General features: G+C 37.4%; 1 protein-coding gene across 1 annotated transcript in view; it reads right to left on the minus strand.

Moving 5' to 3' along the window:
- ambra1a (autophagy/beclin-1 regulator 1a) overlaps positions 1-13,565 on the minus strand; it is a 116,626-nt gene that overhangs the window by 91,955 nt on the left and 11,106 nt on the right. The window contains 4 exon segments of the mRNA XM_056461872.1: positions 1,471-1,571; positions 2,471-2,548; positions 4,520-4,702; positions 8,337-8,423. Coding sequence (XP_056317847.1) covers positions 1,471-1,571; positions 2,471-2,548; positions 4,520-4,702; positions 8,337-8,423 — 449 coding nt within the window.

Genomic DNA, 13,565 nt, shown 5'->3' on the forward strand with positions numbered 1-13,565 from the left:
ATTTAGGTTTTTTGAGGACAACAGTATCTGCAGCGAAAAATATACATCCAAAAATGCCATTTTAAATTGCAAAGAAATCTGTAGCTGCCTTTTTTTAATCGCATACTTAAGCATTATTCTACGCCATTTTGAAGTATAAATAGTGTAAGTAGTGCATTCACACTGAAAACTCTAAAAATAATCAGTGCACTTTAATTACCCAGATGATGCACTCATTCAGCCGGTAAAAGAAAGTGTGGAATGATGGCCACTTCACGCACTCAACGACCGCAGCTTTGCTCATGTAGCGGAAGGGGCAGAGCACATGTTGGATAACTTTATTTATTTGGATTGGTGAAAGCGAAATTCTCCTACGAGAGTGGTTATAGCGCCTCCTGGTGGTGAATGTGGTTATACTCACGGCAGGTATTCTTTGGCAGTTTGGTCATTTATTTCACTGATTTGGCAACCGTCAAACGTCATCAGGGAAATTGTTTAAATTTTTGCTTAGTAAAAAAACATAAGTGCTCCATTTGGGACGACACTAAATACATATACTATGCTGTTGAGTGTGTAAGTGCATAAGTACATGGTGCATGAGTGCATAGTGTGCCACTTGAGACGCAGCTTGTGTTTTTAAAAGTAATGTAGACAGCAGAAGTCAATGGTTCATTTAAATATTTAGCCTGACGTGTTTACTGCACCAAAATACTTTAAATGTTTCTCAAAAAATATATATTGTGTTCAAAGGGGGAAAATTGTTTTAGTTTTTTACCCCGACATTTAAAAAGAATATATTTTATAGCAGTAATCACAATAACGTGAAATTGTGATATTTTTATTCAAGGTTATCATACCACCAGAACCCTATACCTATGCCTAGTTAAAGATTTCCATTGATCAGTTCTGGAAATTTAACTGGAATTCCTGACTACTCATTTCAGCAGTTCAGAATCCATTTTTTAAAAGACAATTAACTTTTTTATCAAGCACTTCTTAGATCTGTAGAACTTCGTAGCCCTTCTTCATCCATAAAGAACAACATTAGACAATACTTAAAAGAAAATATTCAAAAGAGTATAATTGAACCAATAAACAAGGTTAAAAGACCCATAGCAAAAACACAAATAAGTACTCAATACAACTTAGGTGTAATACGACTTTAGATGTCCTACAATAACTTTGCGCTGCTAATTATACATCGCTCTGGGGCAACATGAGAGTAAACAGATGATGACAATTTTTTTTTTTCAGCTGAACTGCCCCTTTAAAGAGAAAAGTCGAATCTAATATAACTGCTGTTAAAAAGCCCAGCTGAGAGTCCTCCTCGCCAAAATAGCAGGGAGAGTGGGCGCATTAGCACTCGTCATTGACCTGACACATGACATTATAAAAACATTTTTGGGAAGTTTCATCCCTGACAAAGCCTTCAGTGAGTACCCAGCCCATCTAATATTAGAAAACTCCTGCAGCTTTAGAGGGCGAACATACCTGCGAGGACCCTATTGACGGATGAGTGCGTTGCCAGGCCCGGCTGCCCTCGCTCATGGAAGATTCCAGCATACGGCAAAAACTCCGGCAAGAGGAAGCGCCTGCAGATGAGGTGAAACAGAGGTAGTTTGAGAGAGAATGACAGGACATGCTAACTCATGATCTGATTGTTTTAATGCTTTACATAACACATCTTAGCATTTTATCAGCACATTTTACAGAGACCACAAGTTCATAAAACTGTAGGACAAACTCAATCAAACTTTCAAGCCTGAAAAGTATAGATTAAAAAATCACTGTTGAAAATGTTTTTCCCCCTAAATAAATAGTTTTATTCAGCAAGAACACATTAAAAAGATAGTAAGCGGCAGTGAAGAGGTTTACATTGTTGCAATTTAAAGATTTCTATTTGAAATAAGTGCCGCTCTACTAAACCTACTCATAAAAGAGATCTAAAAATGTAATATAAAATGAAAATGTGATGCAAAAAATGTACCAGCTTAAAAAAAAGTACAGAACAGCACACAATAAGAAATCATGTTTGGTGAGGACAAAATTTGCATATAAAAATGACTGTGAAATATTACAAATTTACATTAAGCTGTTAACATATTCACCTTTTAAGTAAGCATAAAAAAGAAAACGACAATTTAAATTTGTAATAACATTTGGCAGGACTTTATTACAATTTTTAAATAAATGCAATCTTGCTGGACAAACCAAAACAAAAAAACGTTCAAAGTCAAAATTTGGAATCATAGTGAATATTGACTTATTATTATTTTTAGACTGTTGTGTCATTTCTCAGATCACCAGTTTTGAAATCATCTGTGAGTCAAGTGTTTGCCTGCAGAGTGCTATTAGTATGACGCATTACAAACGCTCTGAAAGAAGCTGCCCATGATGGTGGTAGGCTGTGAAACAGCTTACTTTGTTTTGTTGTTGGAGTTACAATGTATTTCTGTTTTTTTTGGCATAAACAAACTAAGCATGTTCCTACCTGGTTCCAACAAAGCGACCAAGAGAGGGGGCTGACATGCGTGCATTACGAGGAGTCCTATATCTGCTTCCATTTTCCCTGTACACACACAATCAACTTGTCAGAAATAAAAATAAAATTAATCACTATTTCAATAACATCTTACATAAAATCAGATCTTTTACAATTTCACGAAGTGGAGTTAAAGTGTTAAAATACTTAATAAATCAGTCACTAAAGTGTTTCAAGCATCTCTTCAATCTTATAGAACATCAGATTTAGTACGCTAACAAGGTAAGAGTGGGAATGATTGATAAAGAACCGAAAGAGAAGATAAAGTTTATGAAAGAAAAATTATGGCAGGCATAAATATTAATATGAAGGCTAACTGAAAGACTGATGGGTTTCATAAGTATTCTGATGAATATGGATCTGTGGTCCCAGACTGTAGCGAACGCTGAACTCTCCAGCCAGCGGGTGGAATTATTCATCAGCTCAGAGGAGGGCATCTAATCCGTGCCAAAAAAAGAAAGAAAAAAAAAAAAGAGAGAGAGAGAAAGAGAGAGGAAGAAGAGCTGCGTGGTTTGTAGTGGAGAGAAGCACTGATATTCAGCTAATGGAGGGGTTGGAGAGAAGGAAAGAAAGACATTTTTGCCATTAATAGCTCCATACAAGGACAAATAACTTAAGCACAGGGTGTTGGCCCAATTGAGTATAGCTTTACATTGACAGGAAAATTAAGAGTAGTGAAAATTATTTAAGACTGACAACACAATATTTCAGTGGATGTAAGACTTAAGGCCTAAAATTAGTTTTTTTGAAACTTAAGACATTTTAAGACCCCGCAGATACCCTGACAAAGTAAAAGTTAAAACACTGGCATTATGTTGTCTAAAAATGAATTTAAATGTAATATAAATTAACATAAAAATAAAGTCTGTAATATATCTTTTGTTTATCCCCACACTTGTACTCAATCTGCCTTTGCCTTTGGCTTGATCACTGTAGAATTCTTTTCTTAGAAAACCAGTTTTCAAGCAGTATGCATTGGAAAAAGCACATGGCAAATCATTTACATGTAACTGAAAGCACAATGGTTAAACAGTCTAATACTTCTGTAAAATAAAAATATTAATATTTCATAGTTGTGCAGGGGCTAGTTGTATAAACTGCTGACTGAATTTTAAAAGTCTTTTTCTTCCTCAAGGTTGACCATTCCATTTTAAAGTCACTTAAAAACCCAAACCTTCATGAGATTATTTTTCTTCTGCTCTGTTTGGATATCTCTGGGACAAAGTAGCTGCATGAATGCTAAAGCTTTAAATAAAAGTGAAACCATCAACAAAAGCCTAACCCCATTCTATGTTTACAAATACAAGTGCAGTCATTTAAAGCTCATTTCTGGTTGATGATGTCAGAATTTGACAGCATTTTGGAATAAATGTGTGAACGGTCTTTTCTGGAAAAAAATCCAGAACGTCATTGCCTGTGTTAACAGCGCTTTTTTGAATTTACCGGTAAAGTCGTTACGGAAATTTTCCGGATATTTAACTGTATCACTATGTGAAAGGGGCTATTGACATTCATAGTAAAAAAAGAATGCTATGGAAGTCAAAGGCTACAGGTTTCCAACACTGTTCAGAATATAATAGAATTTTATGAGCTCAACACAAAAAAATGTACAGATGGTGAGTAATTTTTTTATTTTTGGTTAAACTATGCCTTTAACATGGGGGCTATATTTATGCAACTGGCCCCAGCAGATGAAGAAGCAACAAGCTCACAGCAGTACATCACTGTCCCATCGGAATGAGTCAAAGTGCACTGAAAGCAGAGTTCAATGTTAATGCTAAACTCTATAAGAAGAGACGCCATGGGCAACTCTGGTAGAATCGTTGGCAAGCTCAGTAAGTCAGATAAACAGCAAAAGTGATAAGATTCTGCCGTTCAGAGCCTGCCTTATGTGTTTGTTGGGTTGCTTAGCAACAATACAGGGAATTAAATCCATAGAGATTTTTACAAGCAATTACTTGGCGTAGGCTTTGTATGTCTGTACAATTGTTTACTTACTCAAACTCCTCAAAGTCAACTTCGCTGTTCTCTGCGTTAGGGACAGGGCTCGGGGAAAGACTGCTGGGATTTGAAGAGAGGGGTCGAGGTCTGCTAGGGGGACGGTGGGAGTGTTGCCGAACGCTGTCCCGTCGAGACAGATACTGGATCATACGCTGTGCATAATATGCTGCAGGGGACAACCTGCAATCACAACAAACACATAAAAAAATACATAGTGATGTTAGATGTTCACTATAGATAACAAATCAAACATGTCAGCCACTCATTTCTAAACCAAAAACTAATTAAACAAATATTCTTATTAGGAATCACACCAATAATAAATGTTATTTGCCAATTTTGATATCTGATTATTTTACATTTTAAAATGCTTTGAGATCTTTTAGCATCTTAAAATAGTTCATTTTTATTTTTGGTAACTGCAAAAGCAAACTGTCCTATAGCCAATCAAAATTAATCGATAAAACATCAGCAAACACAAACAAAACAATACAAATGACAGTGGTATGCAGTGTGACCAATATTTAAACATTTAAAGACAGATTTACTAAAGAGGGCAAATTAGTGTGAGACTGCAATCCTACAGGAGTGCAGATGGGAAATGTGAAAATGCGCAAATTAAAGAACACAAACAGAGCAGCTCATTTCCTCACGGGCCAACACAATCTTCTAAGTGTAGCACAAATTAGGTCGCAAACAAGCAAAGGTTATGGAGATTGAGAGAGTGTAATACAAGACAGCATGGGCACATAAATAGCTTAAGTCACGCATTAGTCAAATTTCTGGTATTTACACCACTATTTAGCACCTAAAAAAAGCATGACTTAATAAAACATGATCAGTGTTAGGGCTCCACAATATATCGCCTCCGCATCCATATCGCAATGGGATCATTTGCAATAGTTACATTACATCGTGAGCATGATGAGTCTGGATTATATTTATCACTGAACATATAATTTATCATTTTGCATGTGTTTTTAGAAGCCTCTGAGGATTTGAAAGGCATTCAGGCATAATAAATTGCAGTTTGTAACTTTCAAAAAATGAATAACAATAAATGTTGTTGAATTGCTTATAAAACAAAGACTGTGAAGTATTAATTTACATTTAATTATTCAATCACTCTCAGTGGTGTAAAGTAATAAATTACAAATACTCAACTGACTGTAATTGAGTAGTTTTTCTCAGAACTTGTAATTTACTAAGTAGTTTTCAAAATGTCTACTTTCCCTGGAGTACATTTTTGTGCTGAATCTGTACTTTTACTCCACTACTTTCCTTCAATCTGCAGTCCCTACTTTATTTTTTTCTTGTCAATGGGAATTAGAAAAATCAGCCCTGTGATTCCTGTCCAATCAAATCACACATAGAAAATAAATCGCATCATAATGAACTACCTAAAAACATGGGTGATTTATAATTGCAGCAAACTGATTGGAAGCAATAAAAGTGTATAGGATGATGTACAAAATCTTTACATGCATTGACCCAGAGACTGTTTAGATGCATGTCAATGATGAGATGACAACAGATGTTTACTGTATGATAACCGAAATTTTGCATTTTGTTTGGAAATGAAAATCGGTTTGACGTCAGACCTCAATGTCATTCCTATGTCAATGTCCTACATCTAACCTAAAATCAACCAAATATCAACATCTAATAATGTTACATCTTGACATTGTGTGGACGTTACCACTTTGACGTCTATTAATCTAACCTAATATTAACGTTATATGACGTTGTGTGCCTGCTGGACAATAACTAAATGCACTACAGAATGTTACATTTACACACAACCACAAATTAGATGTAAATGCATCAGCTTTTTATAGCGTAATGCTCACTTCTCACTACCCTTGAGTGCCTTTAAGGTCTACTTTTTACTCATACTTTAAGTAATATTTACAACAGATACTTTTACATTTAAAAGTAATGGTACTTTTACTTAAGTATGATTTTTCACTACTCTTTACACCACTGATCACTGTATGCCTGAATACATTTCGACTCCTATGAAAAAAATAAGAAGCAGTTTTTTTAATTTGTATATTTTTCTTTATTCAATTTATCTATGCTTGTAGATTGTTTACGTTTTACGCACTCCCAATCGATCTAAAATTATGAATTCTTTCTAGTTATTCAACTTATCTGAAGAAATCATCTTCATATCCCAATATATATATATATATATATATATATATATATATATATATATATATATATATATATATATATATATATATATATATATATATATATATATATCACAGAATAAGAATATTGCAATGTTAGATTTTTCCAATATTGTGCAGTCCTAATTCATGTGCTTCAAATGCTGCCCATTATGCTGTCTGATCATGAGGATAAGCTCAGCTGCAAAAACATATTCATGGCTATTTTTCTTTTTTAAATGTCAAAAGTGGATTTGAGATGACGCAAGCAATTTGTAAATCTGACCCTGAATGTTTAACATTGGTTTACTGAATTATAACCATTTACTGTAAATGGTTGCAACAATTCAGGGATTTCAATTATAGGCAAGAGCCTCTGATGAATCGCCACTGTCGCCACTGGCTTGCTTGGTTTAGGACTGCGCATCGATGGATTTGCTCTTCAGTGTTTGGACTTTCAGCAGTGAAAATTAAACTACACTGAACTGAACTAAATTTCAACTCTGAAAACTGGACTGACAGTTTCAATTTACTAGAATCTCTATGTTAAGCTGCTTAGATACAATCTACATCGTAAAAGCGCAATAGAAATAAACATAAATTAAATGAACCACTGTTTTAAAAAACCTTAATGCATTTTTTGATGAACACACATAATAACTTTTGTATCCACTTGACAAAATCTGCATCTATTCTCATTTAAATCAGATGCAGATTCATTAGTTAGCTTTTTGGCAGAGGGACCTGCTGAACGAAGCCCTTAAAACTAAATCTTTCACACAGCTCCGAGTGAAAGAGCATCTGGAGTTTCGTTTGGTCTTGGACTAGCTGAGCAAGGAGCATCTGCCACCAGCATGGACCAGATGAGCTTGAACACTGAGAACAAACAGAGCTAAACTCCTAAATAAACCTCGGGCAGAGACAACTGTCACATATCCTCAACCAATTTCTGTAATTATAAATCAAACCAAAATGATGAATATTCATCCTCACAAACACAGGCACAAAATCGCAAGGAGAGAAACTTGCCAGAACTTTTTCACAACACCTGAAGAACCGAGAATCAGTCAAATCTGTCTGACAGAGCCTAAACACATTACATTGTTTATCAGTGTGTGTTTGAGAACTTGTTTTAGACCAATACATAAGCAGAAAGAGAAGGATGCGGGAAACAACAGTGTCAGATAGCAGCAATTACTCCTGCTGGAGTCGGACTAACCCTCTGCTTAGATGGCTTCTAACACCAGGTACATTCTGCTCTGGGGGAAATGAGTCTGTTGTGGTAATTCACAGGTTAGAGGTGCGCGTCAGTCCGTGTGTTTGTGTGAACCAGCCAGCGGGAGTCCGCGCTAACAATCTGTCTTGATCCCGAACCACAGCTGATTCCCCAGAGCTCAACAATGACTCACTAGCCATGAACTCACGTTATTATGAGCCTTACACACAAAGTCCGGGGATGCTGACAGGCTGTGTGTGCATGTTTGAATTAGGGGGACACAGGGGTGTTGGTAAGTCTGAAATGTCACACTACTGTCCAGAAGCATCACACAAACTCCTTCTCATTACCCAGACCTCACCGGCCAAGCGGCGTGACGGTGAAATGCTGTTCACACACATACACAAGCACACGGCTTCACCTGGCCGGGTCGGGATAGATGGGGTGGTCTCGTGACCCAGAGGTGCCATTTCTGGAAAGAGACATCATGGATGACTCCAGCAGCCTCCTACAAAACAGAATTGCATTGCTTTTGTTTGTTTTGAAGTTGCAAAGCACTTCCTGTCCAGATTAAGAATCTTTGGAGAGGACGTCAAACAAAAATGAAGACACATTTCTTCCAATTTCTACCATTCGGTTTCTACAGTAACACTCCCAACCGAGCACCATCACAATCATTAAAAATCTCATTAAACTGCACAAGGACATTAGTATGCTCATTACCGACTGTTATGTGAAGGCTAAATGAATATAATGTGTAAGTAATGATGTGAGCTCTGCCAGGCTTGGCCAGGAATTGGTTAATAACCCATTAAATTGGGGCATTTGTTAAGTCTGGGTTTGAGCTATTCCTCATACAGCGGAGAGTTTGCTGAAGGCCATTAAGAGAGGAGGCCGAGTCCCACAGACCAAAACATGCCGCCTCGGACTGGCAGGGCACAAAGCTGGATGGACAGTTGGGCAGCGAGCAGGGCATTTTTATTCAGCATGAGTCAGTGTGATGTGTGTACGTGAACGCATCTGGTGTGGGTGTGCTCGGCGCTTCATTAGAATGCCATCTTCTGCCCTTTGACTCACAGCAAAAACAGAACGGATCGATTCTGACTCCTTTTCACGCAGTTGGCTTTGTTTGCTCACTTAAAAGATCAAGATCTGCATTTCAACAGAGTTGAAGCAAACATAGCTCTATAAAAACACACAAAACAGTTCCGAAATGTGCAGTTCTGTAAATGCTGAGGATATTTTTAACTTGTTTAGTCTATAATCACTCTTGAAAGAGCAAAATGTGTAGCATGATACATTTTTAACCAGATGGAATGCAGATGACGGTGCAGATGATGCTACAGTTTCAAGCCTTTTGCGATTCCGCATACTGTAATAAGGCAGCTTGTTATCCGAGCATTAATGAGGTAACTTTCTATATATTTCACAAGCTCCTGTTTCAGGTATGACATTATAGCAGGTAGAGATGAGAGTTCATGCTGAAACTTTGCTCCACGCTCAAAGCTGTGAGTCAGTAATGCTGAACTGGAGCGGGACTCCTGGGACAGTGTAAAATGGCAGAGTATTAATTCTTATTGCTCTTCTCTATAAGTGAAGTGCGATACTGTTTTCTGATGCACAACATTGGCCTTAAAACAAAACTGATTCACAGCATGGCCACGCACATGGGACGTGCTGTTCAGCAACATGAGAAGAGGAGGACTGTGTGTTAGAGTACATAATCAGAACAAAAAATCCACTGGCTATGTAGTGTTGAAGATACAAGTGGAAAGTTACCACCAAATATGTGCAGTGTGATGAGCTACTGCCCCCTAATGGAGTGAAGCCGGCATTTAAAGAGCCCTTGAGGGGAGCAATCTGCAAAGACTGGCCCATATTTTCAGATTCCTAACAAAAGTGCCAGTGTGATTGAAAATTAGAAAATTGGGTTTACATAACAGCAAAATTCAAAGTTAGACTTCACACTTTATGAGCCATAGGTGTCATTGACTAAGCGTTTGCATTACTACACATTTTAACCACACTGTAAAAAATGCTGGGTTCCACAAATTCCTTCATGTTGTCCCTATACAAATCATTTAAGTTGATGTAATCGTTTTTACAAATTTAGCAATTTACAAATTGGTAAACAACTTAAGAATGGTGTTGTTTCAACTCGTTTTCAATAAGTAGTTCAAACAAAACAGCATAAGTAATTTTAAGTGTAGTTGAATGTGACAGCAATGAAAGAAAAAAAACTAAACAAACAATAGAACAATAGTGTGTAATAATTGTTCATCTTAATAACAGTGTCGAGTCATCATGCAGCATCAGTCATTTGCTCATCTGGGCTGGGACATTAAAAAGACAGTTCGGCCGAAAATAAAAATGTGAACTACTCCATTTACTTACCCTCAAGTGGTTCCAAAAGTTTTTTTTTTTTTTAACAAAAAAGAATAAATTTAGAAAAATGTTAGAAACTGGTAACTATTGATATCCATAGTAGGAAAAGGTTTCCAACATTTTTCCAAATGTCTTCTTTTGTGTTTAAGAGAAGAAAGAATCTCAAACCGGTTTATGACAAGTGATGGATGTGTATATTATGACAGATTTTTCAGATTTGGGTGAACTGCCCTTTTTAACCCCTAATAAACATATAGTACTAATTTATCAAGATTTTACACAAAACAAAATTATCATTCATTCATTTATTTTCTTTTTGGCTTAGTCCCTTTATTAATCTGAGGTTGCCACAGCGGAATGAACCGTCAACTTATCCAGCATATGTTTTACGCAGTGGATGCCCTTCCGGCTGCAACCTATCACTGGGAAACATCCATCCACACACACGCACGCACACACGCACACACGCGCACACGCGCACACGCGCACACACACGCACGCACACGCACGCACACGCACACGCACGCACGCACACGCACGCACGCACGCACGCACGCACGCACGCACGCACACACACACACACACACACACACACACACACACACACACACATTCACCTGTACCACATGTCTTTGGACTTCTGGGGTAAACCGGAGCACCCAGAGGAAACCCACGCAAACATGGGAAGAACATGCAAACTCCACACAGAAATGCCAACTGACCCAGCCGAGGCTCAAACCAGCAACCTTCTTGCTGTGAGGCGAACGTGCTACCCACTGCGCCAACGTGCTGCCCAAAATTATCATACACAAATAATAATAATAATAATAATAATAATAATAATAATAATAATAATAATAATAATAATAATAATAATAATAATAATAATAATAATTCTTTACATTTATTTTGTGCCTTTCTGGACATGCAAAGTGCTTTACACATTTTTGGGGGGAATCTCCTCATCCACCACCAGTTTGCAGCATCCACCTGGATGACGCGACGGCAGCCATATTGCACTAGACTGCACACCACACACCAGCTGATTGGTGGAAAGGAAAGAGAGTGATGAAGCCAATTATGAAATGGGGATGGCTAGAAGGCCATGATGGACAGAGGCCAGTGGACAAATTTCCCCAGGATGCCAGAGTTAAACCCCTACTCTTTTTCAAACGATATCCTGGGATTTTTAACGACCACAGAGTGTCAGGATATCAGTTTAACGTCTCATTCGAAAGATGGCGCTCTCTGAGCAGAAGAGTCCCCATCAATATACTAAGGCGTTAAGACCCACACAGTCCACAAGTTGAGCATCCCCTGCTGGTCTCACTAATACCACTTCTGACAGCAACCTAGTTTTTTCATGTGGTCTCCCATCCAGGTACTGACCAGGCACAGCCATGTTTAGCTTCAGTGGGCGACCATGTGAGTTGCAAAGACCTAGCTGCCGACAAATGCATAAAGATGAAAAGACCTAAATGTGTGAACCAGTTAAACTGTTCATTAAAAAGTCTATTTAAACAAAGCTGACATTATACTGGCATATTTACTACACAATTCAATTTTTATATAGGAAATATAATGTAAATACTTATTAATGAATAATTATATTGCTCAAAAGTGAAACGTTGTTCAGATCTTTCTATTCACAACAAAACTTTATTTACACAAAAACTATTTAGTTTTTGTTAAAGCAGGACACAATAAAAAAAGAAGAAAAACAACTTACAAAACTACAGACCCACGCTTCTTGCATGGCTTTGAACAAACTATTCTAGTTTCACTTATTATTCTTTTGCCTTCAGATCCTTCCTTTTGCTATAGGGGTCTCAGAGACATTCAGAGCAAAATTTTGACCTGCATGAAAGCTCCGCACTAACACCATCTCAGAAGTCTGCCATGAACTTCACTAATGACGTGCTTGGTGAAAACAACACGCTCTTGTGAAATTCACATAAATCTCCACAATAAAAACAACGGCATGCTAATAGGTCAGTCTCTATGCATATGAATGAAGTTCAGAAGAGATCAATAATTTAGGTAGCAGAATGCAAAAAGACATTTTATTTGTCACCTCAATCAACTCTTAATATTTATTCATCTGTGCTGTCAGGACTGGGGAGTGTTGATATGCAGATAAGCACCTCATTAATATCAGGCCCATCTCTGGATGGCACACTCTGCAGTGAGGGCTAATAGAGTGCACACAGACAGGCACTAGGTCAGATCAGACTGATTTCTGTGTCAGACACTTTTCCTTGAAGCCCAAGCAAATTCCCCGATCGTTTTACTCTAATAAGAGTTTATGTGAGGAATCGCAGTACAGACTGCACTTTATTATGCAGGCTTTGCAGAGGCTACTGCTGAAGAATAAGGGAGTTAAAATGATATTTGACATGACAGCACACTATATTAACACCTGAGCGCTTCATGAAGAACTGTTAATCATTTCACATGTAGACCATTGTCAACTGCTGTGCCAGTGTCTTCACACTTGCATGCACACTTTAAGCTTGCCGTTGTGTTCAGTATAGTTTGCTCTGCCAACAAAGACTTTGCACAGCCTCTGTTATATTGTGACAGGATCACAAGACAGCTCACAGTGCAATGAGTCGCCGTTCATATGCTACAAACAGCCAGGAACAACAGGGTTTGACAAACTTTCACACATAATAATAGTAGGAAAAAATACTACTAGACTCTAAATAGTCATTTGTCCGAGAGCCTGCATGAAAGTTTAAACCAACTGAGGAAAAAAAAACTGCCACACTTGGGTTTTAGCTGTCATGTATGTCTCTTGAGTGTCGATATCACGATGTGTGTATCCACAACAGTCACATTGCAGGATTAGATTATTTATTAAAGATTAACAGACAGAGATATTATTAAATATTATTATATAAAATTATTTATAGAATGATGATCATTTGATTATGTTTTACAGTTCAATTTTTGCCTTTGAATACTGTCTGACTCTCCAAAAAACAATAAAGCACTGCATAGAAAAAGACATGATCACCCCAGTCAATGTAAATTCATGATATATTTCCGAATAGACGCAATATATATTGCAGCAAAACAAAATATTCCAATGTCAGATTTTTCCAATATTGTGCAGCCCTAATTGGTACACACTAGGGTTGCACGGTTTACGGGTACTATGGTAGAATCGTGATACTATGGCTTCAAAATACTGGTGGTGCCACTGTAGTTTGTAAACGGCAGTATCATCAACAGTCTATCTAAAATAGATAACGTTGCATGT

The sequence above is a fragment of the Danio aesculapii genome, chromosome 7 (assembly GCF_903798145.1).
Source record: "Danio aesculapii chromosome 7, fDanAes4.1, whole genome shotgun sequence".
Taxonomy (NCBI): domain Eukaryota; kingdom Metazoa; phylum Chordata; class Actinopteri; order Cypriniformes; family Danionidae; genus Danio; species Danio aesculapii.